This window comes from Ranitomeya variabilis, chromosome 4, assembly GCF_051348905.1.
Source record: "Ranitomeya variabilis isolate aRanVar5 chromosome 4, aRanVar5.hap1, whole genome shotgun sequence".
NCBI lineage: Eukaryota > Metazoa > Chordata > Amphibia > Anura > Dendrobatidae > Ranitomeya > Ranitomeya variabilis.
In genome coordinates this window covers 598,826,676-598,842,664 of record NC_135235.1, presented here as the reverse complement: position 1 = coordinate 598,842,664, position 15,989 = coordinate 598,826,676, and the positions used below count along the sequence as shown (strand labels likewise).

At 45.0% G+C, this 15,989-nt stretch overlaps 1 protein-coding gene and 1 long non-coding RNA gene across 2 annotated transcripts in view; one reads left to right on the top strand and one right to left on the bottom strand.

Annotated features, from left to right (window-relative positions):
* Nucleotides 1–9,635, bottom strand: part of DPM1 (dolichyl-phosphate mannosyltransferase subunit 1, catalytic) — a 31,191-nt gene extending 21,556 nt beyond the window's left edge. The window contains exons 1-3 of the mRNA XM_077253218.1: nt 9,446–9,635; nt 2,959–3,058; nt 2,822–2,855 (exon numbers count right to left, since the gene is read on the bottom strand). Of these exons, the coding sequence (XP_077109333.1) occupies nt 2,822–2,855; nt 2,959–3,058; nt 9,446–9,585 (274 nt within the window). The 5' untranslated portion in view covers nt 9,586–9,635. The remainder of the gene's footprint in view (nt 1–2,821; nt 2,856–2,958; nt 3,059–9,445) is intronic.
* Nucleotides 9,636–11,261: 1,626 nt separating this feature from the next.
* On the top strand, nt 11,262–13,842 carry LOC143765963 (uncharacterized). The gene is made up of 3 exons (XR_013213488.1): nt 11,262–12,327; nt 12,415–12,571; nt 12,697–13,842. It is a non-coding gene; the product is annotated as an uncharacterized LOC143765963 (long non-coding RNA).
* The last annotated feature ends 2,147 nt before the right edge of the window (nt 13,843–15,989 follow it).

Below are 15,989 nucleotides of genomic sequence, written 5' to 3'. Positions count from 1 at the left end.
CACTTTTTTTTCGTAATTTCACCGCACTTGGAATTTTTTTCCAGTTTTCTAGTACAAGACATGCTAAAACCAATGATGTCGTTCAAAAGTACAACTTGTTTCACAAAAAATAAGTCCTCACATGGCCATATTGACGAAAAAATAAAAAAGTTACGGCTCTGGGAAGGAGGGGAGCAAAAAACGAACACGGAAAAACGGAAAATCCCAAGGTCATGAAGGGGTTAAGTGCTATGGGTGGGACAGTGCACTTAGAAAGCCTTTGCCTATCCGTGTTGTTTCCCCACCCAGCACCAGCTTGATAGAGCACGGTCTGATTTCCTTGCACAGACTGCGAGGTGTCAATCAAGGTAATGAGGTGCCATTTGGACTATGGAGAAATTGCTCACTATTTTCAAGATTTCTGTTTGCCGTCAGAGAATAGAGACATTCACGTTTACATCAAGTGTCACTGTGAACCTCAACTCCAGTCCTTAAGTACCACAAATAGACCAAGTTTTCAGGATTTCCTTATTAATGCAGTGGTGATGGAATAATCACCAGTGCAAGGTGGGAAATAAGGAAAGGAAATCCCGAAAACTTGGTCTGTGGTGCGCAATGATCACTCACTTTCTGGCAGAGCTTTGGGTATACACATGCACCTCGTTCTTGTCAAACAAGGTGAGGTTTATTAAACTTCATAATCCTTCACAGTGTTCAAATGAAAGTAAAGCAAAACAAACACAGTCGCTTCTCTGGGGAGAATTAGATTAGAATGATAAGTGCTGGTCATTTAAAATCATTTCTCATGTCATACTGACACTACTAGAGAAATAGCACATATGCACTTGAATTTTTATTACTTCTGGTGCCAGACGGATAAAAAACTCAACCTATCCCACTATAGTGTATCACCCTTGTTCCCATGAGACTATGACCTTGCACTGTCTTTTATAACAATTTAAAGGATTTTACTGTGTACTTATGTGAAATATATAAAATAATTTCTCTATATATACTGTTAGAGCCACGATTATGCTCATGTTCTAGGGTTGGCCCTATACTGCCTCTTCTGTCAGACATTCCCTACATTTTGAGGCACCTTGTTATTACTTATATGTATATTTTAATTATTTTCTAAATACAATTTGATATTTTAATCTATTTGTCACTTGTGTCTCTACTATCACGATTGTGATATGCTGGTGGTGGCACTATTGATTTCATGCTGAATTGGTTACACCTGTTATTTTTTTTTACCAATCTTTCATGATATTAAAAGAAAATAAACATGTCTATAACAAAACATGTGCAATTGCAATAATTTTTGGGGAGAAATACTTCACTTTCTGGAACAATCTCAAGGGTGCCAACACTTTCAGCTATGACTGTATGTAATATTGCTCTGGTGAGTACGAATATAACTGTTTCTGTAAAATTCACCATCATGCCAAATACCGTATATACTCGAGTATAAGCCGACCCGAGTATAAGCCAACCTCCCTAATTTTGCCACAAAAAACTGGGAAAACGTAATGACTCGAGTATAAGCCTAGGGTGGAAAATGCAGCAGCTACCGGTAAATTTCAAAAATAAAAATAGATACCAATAAAAGTAAAATTAATTGAGACATCAGTAGTTTAAGTGTTTTTGAATATCCATATTGAATCAGGAGCCCCATATAATGCTCTATACAGTTTATGATGGGCCCCATAAGATGCTCCGTATTAAAATATGCCCCATATAATGCTGCACAAATGTGGATTATGGCCCCATAAGATGCTCCATACAGATATTTACCCCCATATAATTCTGCACATGGCCCCATACAGATATATGCCCCCATATCATGCTGCACATGGCCCCATACAGATGCCCCATACAGATATATGCCCCCATATCATGCTGCACATGGCCCCATACAGATGCCCCATACAGATATATGCCCCCATATCATGCTGCACATGGTCACCCCATATAGATATTTGCCCCCATATCATGCTGCACATGGCCACATAAGATGCCCCATACAGATATTTGCCCCCATATCATGCTGCACATGGCCACCCCATACAGATATTTGCCCCCATATCATGCTGCAGATGGCCACATAAGATGCTCCATACCGATATTTGCCCCATATGCTGTTGCTGCGATTAAAAAAATAAAAACATTACATACTCACCTCTCCGGCCCCTGGCACTTGCTATAGTCACCTGCTCCCCGTTCCACCGCTGACCGCCGCTGTGTCTTCCCATCCTCTACACCGACGTTCAGGAAGAGGGCGGCGCGCACTAATCGCGTCACCGCGCCCTCTGACCTGAGCGTCACTGCGGAAGACACAGCGTCGCCGACAGTGGAACGAGGACCAGGTGAATATTGCGCACTGCTCCCCATCATACTTACCTGCTCCTGGTGCCGTCGCTGCATGTCTGTTCCCCGGCACCGCAGCTTCCTCCTGTAGTGAGCGGTCACCGTTCATTACAGTAATGAATATGCAGCACCACCCCTATGGGAGGTGGAGCCGCATATTCATTACTGTAATGAGCGGTACCATGTGACCGCTCACTACAGGAAGAAACTGCAGCAGGGACGTGCAGGGACCGCGCCAGGAGCAGGTGAGTATTATTAGACAGCCCCCACTCCCCCTCCCCTGCCGACCACTGGGTATGACTCGAGTATAAGCCGAGAGGGGGACTTTCAGCCCAAAAAAGTGGGCTGAAAATCTCAGCTTATACTCGAGTATATACGGTACATATAATGACATAGAGTGAATGGTTTTTGCAGTAACTTATATAAATGTGCCAGTATAAAGAAAAAGCAATATACAGTGTATTATAATTACCAAGCCCCAGCTTCTTTTCTCTTGGCCGGAGCAGCTGAAATTGAGAAAAGAAAAAAAAGAAAAAACCCCCATAAAAATTAGACCATCAATATCAATGTTTAATAACTGTGTCCCTCTGTCCTTATAAATATACTCACAATCTTGTCTGAGCCGTAGATTTTCTGCAGTTGCTGAGCCACATCCAATGTCCCATCAGGGCTTCCGTCATCGATTATGATGATTTCATAATTATATCTGCTGAAGAGGGAGAGAAATTAATTTTGATAATTTCTTCATCCGACCAACATTATACTAAGTACATATTGTACTTTATGATAGCAGTAAAATTTCCTCGATATGACTTGCTTTTTTTGTGAAAAAAAAAAAAACAAAAACGGAAATTTGGCGAAAATTTTGAAATTTTCCAACTTTTAATTTTTATGCCCTTTAATCAGAGAGTGATATTGCCCATTATAGTTAATAAATAACATTTTCCATGTCTACTTTACATCAGCACAATTTTGTAACCAAATTTATTTTTGTTAGGAAGTTATAAGGGTTAAAAATTGACCAGCGATTTCTCATTTTTTCAACAAATTTTACAAAACCACTTTTTTTTTTTTTTTTTTTTTTAGAGACTACATCACATTTGAAGTGACTTTGAGGGGCCTATATGATAGAAAATACCCAGAAGTGACACCATTCTAAAAACTGCACCCCTCAAGGTACTCAAAACCACATTCAAGAAGTTTATTAACCCTTCAGGTGCTTCACATGAATTTTTGGAATGTTTAAAAAAAAAAAAAAATGAACATTTAACTTTTTTTTCACAAAAAATTTACTTCAGATCCAATTTGTTTTATTTTCCCAAGGAAAACAGGAGAAGTTGTTGCACAATTTGTCCTGAGTATGCTAATACCCCATATGTGGGGGTAAACCACTGTTTGGGCGCATGGCAGAGCTCGGAAGGGGAGGACTTTTTCAATGCAAAATTGGCTGGAATTGAGATCAGACGCCATGTCGCGTTTGGAAAGCCCCTGATGTGCCTAAACAGTAGAAACCCCCCACAAGTGACACCATTTTGGAAAGTAGACCCCCTAAGGAACTTATCTAGATGTGTGTTGAGCACAAGTGCTTCACAGAAGTTTATAATGTAGAGCCGTAAAAATAAAATCATTTTTTTTTCAGAAAAATGATCTTTTCGCCCCCAATTTTTTTTATTTTCCCAAGGGTATCAGGAAAAATTGGACCACAAGAGTTGTTGTGCAATTTGTCCTGAGTACGCTGATACCCCATATGTCGGGGGAACCACCGTTTGGGCGCATGGCAGAGCTCGGAAGGGAATGAGCGCAGTTTTGTAATGCAGACTTTGATAGACTGGTCTGCGGGCGTCATGTTGCCTTTGCAGAGCCCCTGATGTACCTAAACAGTAGAAACCTCCCACAAGTGACCCCATATTGGATACTAGACCTACCAAGGAACTTATCTAGATGTGTATTGAGAATTTTGAACCCCCAAGTGTTTCACTAAAGTTTATAACACAGAGCCGTGAAAATAAAAAAATCATTTTTCCCCCGCACAAAAATTATATTTTGTCCCCAAAATTTTTATTTTCACAAGGGTAACAGGAGAAATTGGACCACAAAAGTTGTCCAATTTGTTCTGAGTACGCTGATAGCCCATATGTGGGGGTATACCACTGTTTGGGCGCACGGCAGAGCACGGAAGGGAAGGAGCACGGTTTTACTTTTTCAACGCAGAATTGGCAGTAATTGAGATAGGACGCCATGTCGCGTTTGGAGACCCCCTGATGTGCCTAAACAGTGGAAATCTCGCAATTCTAACCCCAACCATAACCCTAACCACACCCCTAACCCAAACACACCCCTAACCACAACCCTATCCCCAACACACCCCCAACCATAACCCTAACAACACCCCTAACCCTAATCCTGACCCTAACCCTAATCTCGACAGTAAACGAAATCAAAACCCTAACCCCAACTCTAGCCCCAACCCTAATGGGAAAATTGAAATAAATACATTTTTTTCTATTTTATTATTTTTCCCTAAGGGGGTGATAAAGGGGGTTTGATTTACTATATATCGCGGGTTTTTATGTTTGGCAGCTGTCACACACTAAAAGACGCTTTTTACTGCAAAAAAAAAAATAGTTTTTGCATCACCACATTTTGAGACGCTATAATTTTTCCATATTTTGGCCCACAGAGTCATGTGAGGTTTTATTTCTGGCGGGGCGAGTTGACGTCTTTATTGGTACCATTTTTGGGCACATTTCTCTTTTTGATCAGTTTACATTCTGATTTTTGGGAGGCAGAATGAACAAAACACAGCGATTCCTGAATTTCTTTTATTTATTTTTTTTTTTTGGGGAGGGGGGGGGGGGGGGGGGGGGAGTTTATGCCGTTCCGCGTACGGTAAAATTGATAAGGCAGTTTTATTCTTTGGGTCATTACGAATACAGCGATTCCTCAGTTATTCCACTTTTTTTTCGGCGGTATGATGATAAAGCATGGTTTTTTGCCTCGTTTTTTATTTATTTTTTATGGTGTTCACTCAAGAGGTTAACTAGTGGGACAGTTTTAGGCTGCCGTCACATTAGCAGTATGTGGTCAGTATTTGCAAGCTAAAACCAGGAGTGGGTGATAAATGCCAAAGTGGTGCATATGTTTCTCTTACACTTTTCCTCTGATTGTTCCACTCCTGGTTTTGGCTTACAAATACTGATGTAAAATACTGACCAAATACTGCTAGTGTGAAGGCAGCCTTATAGATCGGGTTGTTACGGACGCAGCGATACCAAATATGTGTACTTTTATTTTTTTTTTTATTATTTACCGGTACATACCGTATATACTCGAGTATAAGCCGAGATTTTCAGCCCAAATTTTTGGGCTGAAAGTGCCCCTCTTGGCTTATACTCGAGTCATGATCGGTGGTGGGGTCGGCAGGTGAGGACTGTCATATACTCACCTAGTCCCGGCGTTCCTGGCGCTGTCCCTGCAGTCCCACTGTCTTCGGTGCCTCAGCCTCTTCCCCTGAGCGGTCACGTGGGACCGCTCATTAGAGAAATGAATAGGCTGCTCCACCCCCCATAGGGGCGGAGCCGCATAATTCATTTCTCTAATCAGCGGTGCCGGTGACCGCTGACAGAGGAAGAGGCTGCGGCACCGAAGAACAGCTGTCCGGGGGAAGGAGCGGGACGCCGGGAGGAGGTAAGTATTACATATTCACCTGTCCGCGTTCCACACGCCGGGCACCGCGCCATCTTCCCGGCGTCTCTCCACACTGACTGTGCAGGTCAGAGGGCGCGATGACGCATATAGTGTGCGCGCCGCCCTCTGCCTGATCAGTCAGTGCAGAGACGCCGGGACGGGACGTGAGGAGCTGCAAGCAAGAGAGGTGAGTATGTTTTTTTTTTTTTTTTTTATTGCAGCAGCAGCAATGGCACAGATTTATGTGAAGTATCTATGGGGCAACGGTGCAGAGCACTATATGGCACAGCTATGGGGCAACGGTGCAGAGCACTATATGGCACAGCTATGGGGCAACGGTGCAGAGCACTATATATATGGCACAGCTATGTGGCAACGGTGCAGAGCACTATATATATGGCACAGCTATGGGGCAACGGTGCAGAGCATTATATATAGGGCACAGCTATGGGGCAACGGTGCAGAGCATTATATATATGGCACAGCTATGGGGCAACGGTGCAGAGCATTATATATATGGCACAGCTATGGGGCAACGGTGCAGAGCACTATATGGCACAGCTATGGGGCAACGGTGCAGAGCATTATATATATGGCACAGCTATGGGGCAACGGTGCAGAGCATTATATATATGGCACAGCTATGGGGCAACGGTGCAGAGCACTATATATATGGCACAGCTATGGGGCAACGGTGCAGAGCATTATATATATGGCACAGCTATGGGGCAACGGTGCAGAGCACTATATGGCACAGCTATGGGCAACGGTGCAGAGCACTATATATATGGCACAGCTATCTATGGGGCAACGGTGCAGAGCATTGTATATATGGCACAGCTTTATGTGGAGCATCTATGGGGCCATAATGAACGGTGCAGAGCATTATATATGGCACAGCTTTATGTGGAGCATCTATGGGGCCATAATGAACGGTATGGAGCATCTATTTTTAATTTTGAAATTCACCGGTACCTGCTGCATTTTCCACCCTAGGCTTATACTCGAGTCAATAAGTTTTCCCAGTTTTTTGTGGCAAAATTAGGGGGGTCGGCTTATACTCGAGTATATACGGTAAATAAATGGATTTATTGGAAAAATATAATTTTTTTTTAATTTGGGGATTTTTTTAAAAATATATTTTTACACATACTAATTTTTTTTTTAACTTTATAACATTGTCCCAGGTTGGGACATCACTATAATACATCAGATCGCTGATCTGACACTTTGCACAGCACTGTGTCAGATCAGCGATCTGACAGGTGCAGGAGGCTTGCCGGCGCCTGCTCTCAGCCACCTCACTGCAGTACCCGGAAGGACCCCTGCGGCCATTTTGGACCATAGCGTTATTCTCATGGAAGCGCGCAAGGAGCCCCAGTACCTGCGCGATGCCCCTCTATGTCGCTGTCACTACTGACAGTGGCATTGGAGGATTTAAATGCCCGCGATCGGTGCTAGCACCGATAGTGGGCGTTGGTGCGGGGTGTCAGCTGTCACATACAGCTGACTGCCGTACATGTATTGCTCCGAGCAGAAATGCACTGCCCCCAGCGCAGTACTAGTACGGCGGAGGTCGGGAAGGGGTTAAAGCACCACTTTAGTGGTGAAAAAAAAAACGCAAAATGCTGAAGATGCTTTAAGACTGGTGTAAAACATGCTAGAGTTAAAGGGCATGTCCAGTGAAAACAAGTCACCTATCCGCACGGCAGGTAAGGCTTCTTTCACACTTCAGTTGTTTGGCGTCAGTCACTTCCGACACAGTGACGGATCGACGGATCCGTCACAATTGTTGAGAAAACGGTTCTAACGGATCCGTTACTTGGGGGTTGTCTGGGAAAAGTAGCTACTTTTTGGAGCATGCGCAATTGAAAAAGCGGATTGGGGCGACGGATCCGCCGAAATGACGGTCGCGACGAATCCGACGCCCATAGGCGGCCATTCTATGGAATGGCGGACGCGAGGGATCCGCTGCGAACCGCCATTTCGGCGTTGACAAAAAACGTTTCAATGTCTGTCTATGTCTAGACAACGTCTGCCAAATTTCGACGGATCCGTCGCATGGCGGATGGAACGGACGATCATCCGTCACAATCCGTCGCTAATGCAAGTCTATGGGAAAATAGCGGATCCGCCCCAAAAAAAAATGACGGATCCGTTATTTGAGGAAAATGGTGGTTTTAGACTGACGCCAAACAATTGAAGTGTGAAAGAAGCCTAATAACTTACCATACAGAGGATCAGACTGATGGGACTTGCACTAATCAGTAGAGTGGGGAATTTTTATCCCAGTTACAAAATGGAGCTCCAAGTCAGATGCCCGACCGCCGTTCCATTCATTCTCTACGGGGCAGCCAGATAAAGCCCTGCAGGGAATGAATGGAACGGCGGCGGAGCATGAGCACTGCTGCTCCAGTCTAAGGCTACGTTCACATTTGCGTTGTTGGGCGCAGGGTCGTGGACGCATACCGACGCATGCGTCATGCGCCCCTATCTTTAACATGGGGGGCGCATGGACATGCGCCGGTATGCGTTGTACTGCGTTTTACGACGCATGCGTCATATAGACGCACAAGACAGGGCGCAGGGGACGCTACTTGTAGCGTTTTCCCTGCGCCGAAAGTCGCGACCTGTAGGATCTTATGACAACGCATGCGTCGCAAAACGCTGCGTTGTGTACATGCGTTGTTGGTTGCGTCGCCGACGCTGCGCCCCACAACGCAAATGTGAACGTAGCCTAACAGGTACTAAGTCCCCTGTTCTGCAGATAGGTGCAGGTCCCAACTCTGGGACACCCACTGATCAAGAAGTTATCACCTATACTGGGGAGAATAAAGGGTTCTCCAGTGAAAACAAGTTAATAAATTACCCCAAGTATAACACATTTATCAAAAATGGTGTAAACTGCTGGAAACCCTTGTCGTACCCCACGCTTGGCCTCAATAAAATAAAAGAGCCTGTACTCACCTCCCATGCCAGCGCCGTTCCAGCGGTGTCAGCACTCGCTCTCCCAGGGGCTCCCGTGCGGTTGTGACCCTGATGCCCAATCAGCACCGGCATCACTGTCTCCGCCTTTGGACAATTTGAACTTGAAGAAGAAATCAGGGCTCCAGCTGCTTTTACGTTTTTGCATAGGTACAAAAAAAAATTGCAATAAATGTTGGTAAGCATTGATAAACTTGTCTCAGGCATTTATAACAAATAAATGTTGCAAAATGAGCAATCAATTTGGCACAAATACTATGATAAATGCTCCTTACTGACTGAAACTACATTTCCCAGCATGCCTGGTACAACAAATGCCTTCTGTACGGAACCCCGTATGGGACAAAACACTGTGACATGCAAAAACAAGCTCTAATGCCTCTGTGGAAAGAAGGGTTAATATGACGGGGCATGAGGAAGGTACCTCTCTCCAAAGTATTTGACCAGCAACCACACGATAAGCGGCAGATTCTCCCTCTCGTTATACGTAGGCAGCAGCACCGAATACTTATCCCGTCCTCCGCCATCTCTCCGGGTTTTACCCCGGTCAGCCGCACCAGACATGGCGACCGGCAACCAGGATATGACAAGACCTCAACAAGCCATCTATAACTCCACCTCCCCCGGTGATAAGAACATAACCAATCAGAACGCACACTTAGTAGGCGGGAAATGTTACAGTAGCCAATGAGAATTGATAGGGAAAAAATGCATAACTATTCAATTATTGGCTCTGATGACGGTGGGCGTGGCTACAAGGTTCAGTCGTCTCTGCTTGGTAAGTTTTCTTAACTCCCCTCAGGTTGAGGAGATTCAGGAGAACGGACCAGGTGGGGAGCTCTTCGTTTAGTAGCGTTTTCATGTAGTGTTTGCAGAGGTTCATTTCTGCATTTTTATATTTTTTTTCATCACGTACGTTTCTTATCAATTCGTGTGTTTATTTTTTTGTGTGTAATTTTTTATTTTTCTACAAAAACGCTAATAAAACATAATCCCGTGTAATCCCTGTAGGCTCCACATAGAAAATATATTCTGTAGCATAGCGCTTTCTAGAAAGTTCCATCAACTTTATCTGGAATAAACCTGCTATTTATCAAAATATTGAAATAGGAGCTTGGTGTGCAGTGGTCCAGTATGTTTCCAAAACAGGTTGAAGAAAAAGTTCCTATGGTTTTTTACCATGTGTAGGACTATAAGTCCCAGAAGGACATCACTGAATATACAGGCTGGTGTGGTAAGTGGGGACATTGTGGTGTTTATATGGAGGGTACAGAGGGCTCATCGGTCATTGCCGTGTGAACATGTCTGCATGATGGCGACTTTGTGCAACGTTAGGTTGCTGATTTTTTTTCAGCGAGACAGTGCAATCCTAATGTAGAGAAGCCAGAGGGCTGTGTAGCCCTGGCCTCACCCACATGGTCCCATTTGCTGAGGTAGATATGGGCGAGGAGCAGAAATGCAGGGGCAGAAAAGGAGGGGTGAGGAGCAGCAGAAATTGAGAATGGAGGGGCAAGGAGGAGATTGACGAGCAAGGAGAAGCAGAAATGGAGAATGGAGGTGCAAGAAGCAGAAACGGTGGGGCGAGGAGAAGGTTGACATGGGCAAGGAGGAGCAGTAACCAGGGTGAGGAGGAACAGAAATGGACGGGTGAGGAGGAGCAGAAACTGAGGACAGTCGGGTGGGGAACAGGTTGATGGAGGGGCGACGTGTAGCAGAAACAGAATGGAGGGGCGAGGAGGAGCAGAAACAGGTGAGGAGGTTGACAGACTGGTGAGGAAGAGCAGAAACGGAGGGGCAAGGAGGAAGTTGATGGGCGGGTAGGGAGATGTACAAATGGGTGAGGAGGAGAAGAAACAGGACAGAGGGAAGCAGGAGCAGAAATGGAGGGGTGAAGAGGAACAGAAAGGGAGAATGGAGGGAGGGATGAGGAAGAGGTTGGCTGACGAGCAAGGAGGAGCAGAAATGGAGGGGTGAGGAAGAGCAGAAATGGAGAATGGAGGTGCAAGGAGCAGAAATGGTGGGGTGAGGAGGATCAGTAACCAGGGCGAGGAGGAACAGAAACCGAGGGGTGAGGAGGAGTAGAAACTGAGGACAGTTGGGTGAGGAACAGGTTGATGGGCGAGGAGGAGCAGAAATGGGTGAGGAGTTTGACAGACTGGCGAGGAAGAGCAGAAACGGATGTGTGAGGAGGAGCAGAAACAGAGGGGCAAAGAGGAGGATAATGGGCAGGTAGGGACAAGTAGAAAGGGTGAGAAGGAGCAGGAACAGGATGGAGGCATGAGGAGGAGCAGAAACGGAAGACGGAGAGGCAAGCAGGAGCAGAAATGGAGGGGCGAAGAGGAGCAGAAACTGAGGGATAAAGAGATTGATGGAATGGCGAGGAGGAGCAGACACGGAGGGGTAAAGAGGAGGAAATATGGAGGACAGAGGGCTGAGAAGGAGAAGAAATGGACAAGGGCGACCAGGAGCAGAAACAGAGGGGTTTTTGTACAGTAAACCTGTATAGACACTGATTAGCCACCTCTCACATACAAACTGATAAAAGGAGTGGGTATTTGCAGTCCACAACTCTGCAGACTGGGAAGATCAGACGCTGGAAAGAACCGGGGAGGAATGTACACTTTGGACAATGTAAGCATCAAAGCCAATGTCTGTCTTTTCTTTTTTCTCTCTGTATATGTAATAATAATTTCTGTCTCTTTTTTTCTTGCTGCGTTCATCAGAATGTTGTCGTCTTCTTCCGAGGAGCGTCTTGGCCCTGAACATGGCGGACATGAAAGTGAAGTGAGTTCTCACCTCTTCAGATAATTTTTTTTTTTCTTTTTCAGAGCAGTTCTACAACTGCATCAGAGGCTGAGCAGGAGCAGCATGGACAAGTTCGTGTGGCACGGCGGCGTGTAAGTATACCTGACTGATTGTACTCTCTTTATTATATCCCTACTGTACTATTCTTGACTGTCCATTTCTTCGCTTTGCTTAATTCTTTACCTTTTTGTTCTTGACTCCTTTTTTTTTCTTGACTTAATTATTCTTGCTTGTTTTCTGTCTCTGTTGTTTTCTTTATTTTCCTTATTTTAATCTCTCCAATATTAATGTATTTCTTTGTTTTCTAGGTTCCAGAACGGGATGAGGACCTCATTGATAATGATATTCTCATCTCCCTGGTGCATGAGCGAGTCCCGTTGTGGGACACTCAGGTTCCGCAGCACTTGGACAACGTGACGATCCGGCGACTATGGAATGAGGTGGCCCAAACGATGATGGATGGCTGGGACGATGCCCCGGCTCGGGTCCGCAAGGCATTTCGTAAGTATTGCAATGCAGTGTGATGCAGCAGTGACCTTGGCCAGGATCACACAACTGTGTGTGATGAAACCATTTTTTTTTAAACAGTGCTCAAAGTCTGAACACGTTGGCGTTCGGTGAAGGATCACTTCAACAAGGACCTCCGTCAACAGAGCTGGGTTCCCAGTGGTTCCGGAGCAAGGACCAGAAAATATAAGCATCATCGCATTCTGACATTTTTGAGACCGGTCCTTGCCCAGAGAACGTAAGTATTTTTGTGGTGCATTAGATTGTGTTGTATTGCCTAATCTGTATTTTTATATTCCACAGGAGTTGGCACTTTTTCTATTGTAAATGTTTGGTACTAATGTTTTTCTTTTATTTTCACAGCACCTGGAGCAGCACTCTTGAGCCTGGTTCTGGAGCGGTCCTTCATCGAACAGCCACGGACCCGTCCCAGCCATCCAGCAGCAAGTGGGCCTGCAACACAGACTGGAGACCAGGAAGCTGGTCCATCAGGTGTTCCCCTGTCCCAGTCCTCTGCCTCTTTTTTGGGGGGGGCTCTTCCCGGCAGCGACAGAGGGCCTCGGACAGGTCACTCATGCCCGCGTTTTTGCACTTGAGCTCGGTCTTTCATGATGGTCTCAAGGCGATGGGAGACAGACTGGATAGTGGCTTCAACCTTATGAATACACTTATGCAGGATGTCACCGAAGCCTTGACCAAGTGAAAGCCAACCTCCAGAGGCCAGCACATCATTTTTTTAATCAAATAGAAAAGGGCATGTCAGAACACCTTACTCCTGATCTCCAGCTCAGTGTCATGCAGGCCTGCATGTGCTTACATGCAGGCTATGCAGCAGAATTGGTATTTTCAGCAGCCAGTGGTGGCATTTCCACCTGTGCCAACACTGGCACTCTTGACCTCAATCCCGAGCTCTGCTGCATACCACTGCATGGCCTCCACCATTCCAAGCACTGCCGGACACCACTATAGCGCCAACACCATGCCGAGTACTGTTGGACAGCCCACCGCCACCACCATTCCAACTGCTGCTCCTGCTTGGACATCACTGCCACCAGCATGCAGCATCTGGACCATAACAGGTCGGCCACCATCACCAGGTCCCAGCTGCAGCAGCAGCACCCGGACCCTGGAATGGCTTTCACCACCACCAGGATGCAGAGCAGCACCAGGACCCTGGCATGCCCTTCACCACCAGCATGCAGCAGCAGCACCCGGACCATGACAGGCCGGCCACCATCACCGGGCCGCAGGAAATAAGCACACCGAGGCTCCCTAGACCGCAGCGCCGATCCCAAAAAGGAAAAAAAAAGAAACAGCGGACTATGGCAATCCCTCCCCCCTCATCTTCCAATGTGTCTGTGATGTCAGGTTTATGTCGCCCTTCCAGTGTGTCTCTGCCATCCCATGCTTCCAGTACCATCCCTGAACTCCCTAACCCCACTACTTTAATCGCCCCTTCTCCTGCAACCCCTGCGTCGTCTTCAGCCAGCCAGGCCTCACAGTTACATACCCCCCCAGTTCCGTCACTCTACCCCAAGCCGCCGCAGTTCAAAAAAATAAATAATACATTTTATGTTAAAAATGTAATTTTTTTTTCCCAAAATACTGTTTGGTTCTTTGTGTATTTCGCCACCGGCAACACACACCGTGCGCCTACTAAACACACTTCGCCTTACACTTTGTGTTTTTGCCACCTCATAGCTTCAGGAGTGAGACAAGTAGAGCACTGCAGCTTTGCTTCTTGTGTTTGGTATGGAGCTATGAGTTGTCAGAAACTAATATGACTTGTATTTTGTCCATAATCTCTTCAGTCTGCTTAATCTATGTGATGCAGAGTGACGAGACAATGGAGGTAATACAAGGCATATCTATACTCGCCTGAACAGTTGCCAGAAATAGTGAATTCAGGATGCTCAAAACCCAGCATCTTGAACTCACTATTTCTGAAAAATGGCATGGTGAGTATAGATATGCCTTGTATTACCTCCATTTTCTCTTCAGTCTACGTAATCTATTTCACACAAACTGAAGAGATGATGGAGATCATACAAGGCATATCTATACTCACGTGGACATATGTCAGAAATAGTGAAATCATTATGCTGGGTTTTGTTCATCATGAACTCATTATTTCTGACACCTGACCTGGTGAGTATAGATCTGCTTTGTATTATACCTCCATCTTCTCCTCAGTCTGCGTTCAATAGATAATGTCTAAAACAAAGTGATCCAGAGAAAGATTAAATTAAAGTTTTATTGTTACAAATTAATCACATACTAAAATGTCCAAAGCACCCTAACAAGGTGGGAGGCTGAATGGCATATATCACACTAAGTAAATGGTCTAACAGAAAATGAATGGTCTAACAGAAAATACCAGTTGTATCCCCTACACCTGTACTATATATTTCCCGCTGCCTAAGCATACTTGTAGCACAGATATAAAATGACCAGGGGTAATATTTACCTGTGATACTGCGTCCCAGCGTCCCACCTCACCCCAACGCGCGTTTCGCACCAAGCTTCTTCCGAGGGCGTGTCTGAGGTGGGAACTTGTGGGGTTCTTATCTTGCCCAAGAGCCAATGTGATACCGCAAAGTGATCATGTGACCGAGAATATAACGCGGTGTCCCTGTGTATTTTTGGCGCATGCGCCGTCCACCTTGTCCCTTATAGCAAATGGTCACTTCCGGACCTGCGCCTGTTGGAACGCTTACTGGTACACAAGCTATCCAAATGTAAGCGCATTCGGAACTGAACGGAGCCGCGGACAGGCGCATGCGCACAGCCCAGAACATGTCAATGAATGCCAGAGGAACCGTATAGAGTGCAGTACTAGTTTCAGCTCTGTTGGGATCCAACTAGAAAAGTGCTTAGTGCTGAAAGTGCATGTAGTGAATATAATTTAAGTATGGTATGGAAAACACCATATTTACCATTCTTAGATGGTGGGATAATAAATCCTTCTATAAAGTGACAATGTGCATATATATTGCTCCCATACATATTATACCATAAATCGCCGTGACTAACATATATAACGCTTATATTTCCTCGGTGACTCCCAAGTGTCAATTATATTAAAGTGACCGTGCACATTAAATAATTTAAAGTGACTTTAATATTAGTTTAACAACATTACATTCAATAGTGATACCCCCATACATATAGATACCCATAAATAAATAGCCTAAAATCCATCTCCCCATAAAGCTGAATATTCCAACCCTATGTTACTAGTTCTAAGTTCCATACAGACAGTGTGAAGCAACCAGACAAAAAAATTACTAGACAATAAACAACGATCCGTTAGTGAATAGATCCACAGAGTTGATTTAAATCAGTTAGTCCAAACCCTATAGTACTCTACAGGGATTACTCTTGTAATGCTCCATGATCTAATTTCCTGGAACCGCGTGATTGATGGAGTTTCCTGCTTTGTGTGATACGGATCTTTTTTTCCGTCCAGTCGATGAAGTAAAGGCCTGCACTCCGGACGGCTCATCCCAGCAAAAAGAAGAAAAAAGGTCACATGTTCCTAAAAGCTAATGGGACAATAATTAGAATGATAGTTTATCATTATTTAAAACCAACTACAATTAAAAAAAAGGAGAGAGACCCCAACCCCAACCCATAAAAGAATATCCTAAACTGAT